The sequence below is a fragment of the Myotis lucifugus genome, unplaced genomic scaffold (assembly GCF_000147115.1).
Source record: "Myotis lucifugus unplaced genomic scaffold, Myoluc2.0 scaffold_702, whole genome shotgun sequence".
Classification (NCBI taxonomy): Eukaryota; Metazoa; Chordata; class Mammalia; order Chiroptera; family Vespertilionidae; genus Myotis; species Myotis lucifugus.
The window spans coordinates 263184-264771 of NW_005871750.1; the positions used below are offsets into that span (position 1 = coordinate 263184).

The following is a 1588-nucleotide window of genomic DNA, read 5'->3' on the forward strand; positions in this document are numbered from 1 at the left end:
AAAATATGTTACTTAAAAAAGGGGGGGGGTCTCAGAGCAGACAAAACAGATGCCACAGTCTCCCTGCACTAAAGCCTGTGCACTATCCTCATTGGGAAGAAATTCGCTCAGAGCCTGCTAACTCTGGTTTCACCCACAGTTTCAATCTTCGCAGCAGCTTGGAAGCAGCCAGTTAGAAAATGGGGCCTTAAACAGTAGACACACTGATCTAAGTGTAAAGCGATGACTGGTGGCTGACACGAGGGAGGAGGCTTACAGTTGCACAACTCTGTAACTTTACCAAAAATCACTGCATTGTACACTTAAAATAGGTGACATTTATGGAATGTCAATTATACCTCAATAAAGTCTTTTTAAACAAAAGTTGAAAAAAATGTGCAAAGAAATTTTGAGAATTTGGAAGGCACAGGAGTGTGTATGAGCAAATAACATATCTTCCCTCAGACAAAACCAGGACTGTTTTGTTGGTATTTTTTTAAAAATCCGTTAAAGGAGGAAATCATAAAAATGACATATGCATTCTTCAAACCACTTGTTTTCATTTAAAACATATACATTCATTCAACATTTTTTGATGCAGGGCCAAGACTGTTTCTTTGAGGACATCCCTGGATGAACTCTGCTATGTTTTTCTCAAATAATCACATCTCAACTCCAATTTCCAGTTTCTTTTACATAGAACAAGAAGAACTTAACGTCCACCTGAAAACAAAACCCTCGTTTTTTTTCAAAGTTTTCCCCAGTTTTTTAAAAAGACACCTTTATTGGGTTTTAATTCACCTGTGGTAAAATTCATCCTTTATAGTATACCGTTCCATACGTTTTGACAAATGTGTAAGAAGTTTCTATATGCATGTAACCACTCTCACACAATCCAGATGGAGAAAGTCCCCGTCTTTTGTGGTTCCATCACCCACAGCTCACTCACTCAGCAGCAGCACTTTTAGCATCGCCTTTACCAAGATTTTTTAAACCATTCACCTTAGTTTATATAGGACAGTACCTGTCTTTTGTACTCACATTTCAGCAGTTTATAGCATGTCGAATTGAAGTATGCAATTGCAAGAGCAAATGCGACCCTCCCCAGGAAGTTTGAGGAGGAACCCAGCTGCTTGTTGGTACCATTCAACTCAAGCGTGTGGGGTCCTCCAGTAGCCACTGCCTTCTAGGCCGCAGGGTTCAGTGGGCATCTGTCAGTCTGTTTTACAGAAGAAATGGAGAGGCAGGTTAATGCAAGCGGTCGCCTAAGTGAGGGTCTGTCTTTGCCTGTGCCCACGCCAGCAACTGGATCACTGCCCCGGGCAAACTTTGGTGGACCTGTGATGGTTCCATGTCAGCAGGGGAAAAAGCTGGATTCCATCTGTATCCTGCGCCTCCTGAAGCAAGCATTTTAGAAAGGTTTCCATTCAGAATGGTAACTAAAAGTGTTAGGTTTGGGATGTTTGGAAACGGGCCCGTGCAGTGATCCCGAATCCAGCCCGGGGCAGGTCTATGTTCTTCCCTACCTCACAGGGAAAGTGGGAGCAGTGAGCTGAGTCTGGGGGAGGGAGAGCTGTGTGACATCAGTCACCTGGGACACTACAGGGGG

At 43.3% G+C, this 1588-nt stretch overlaps 1 protein-coding gene across 1 annotated transcript in view; it reads left to right on the plus strand.

Annotated features, from left to right (window-relative positions):
- Positions 1 to 282, plus strand: part of CORO2B (coronin 2B) — a 91762-nt gene extending 91480 nt beyond the window's left edge. Inside the window, exon 12 of the mRNA XM_006105590.3 lies at positions 140 to 282. Within this exon, the coding sequence (XP_006105652.2) occupies positions 140 to 226 (87 nt within the window). The 3' untranslated portion in view covers positions 227 to 282. The remainder of the gene's footprint in view (positions 1 to 139) is intronic.
- The last annotated feature ends 1306 nt before the right edge of the window (positions 283 to 1588 follow it).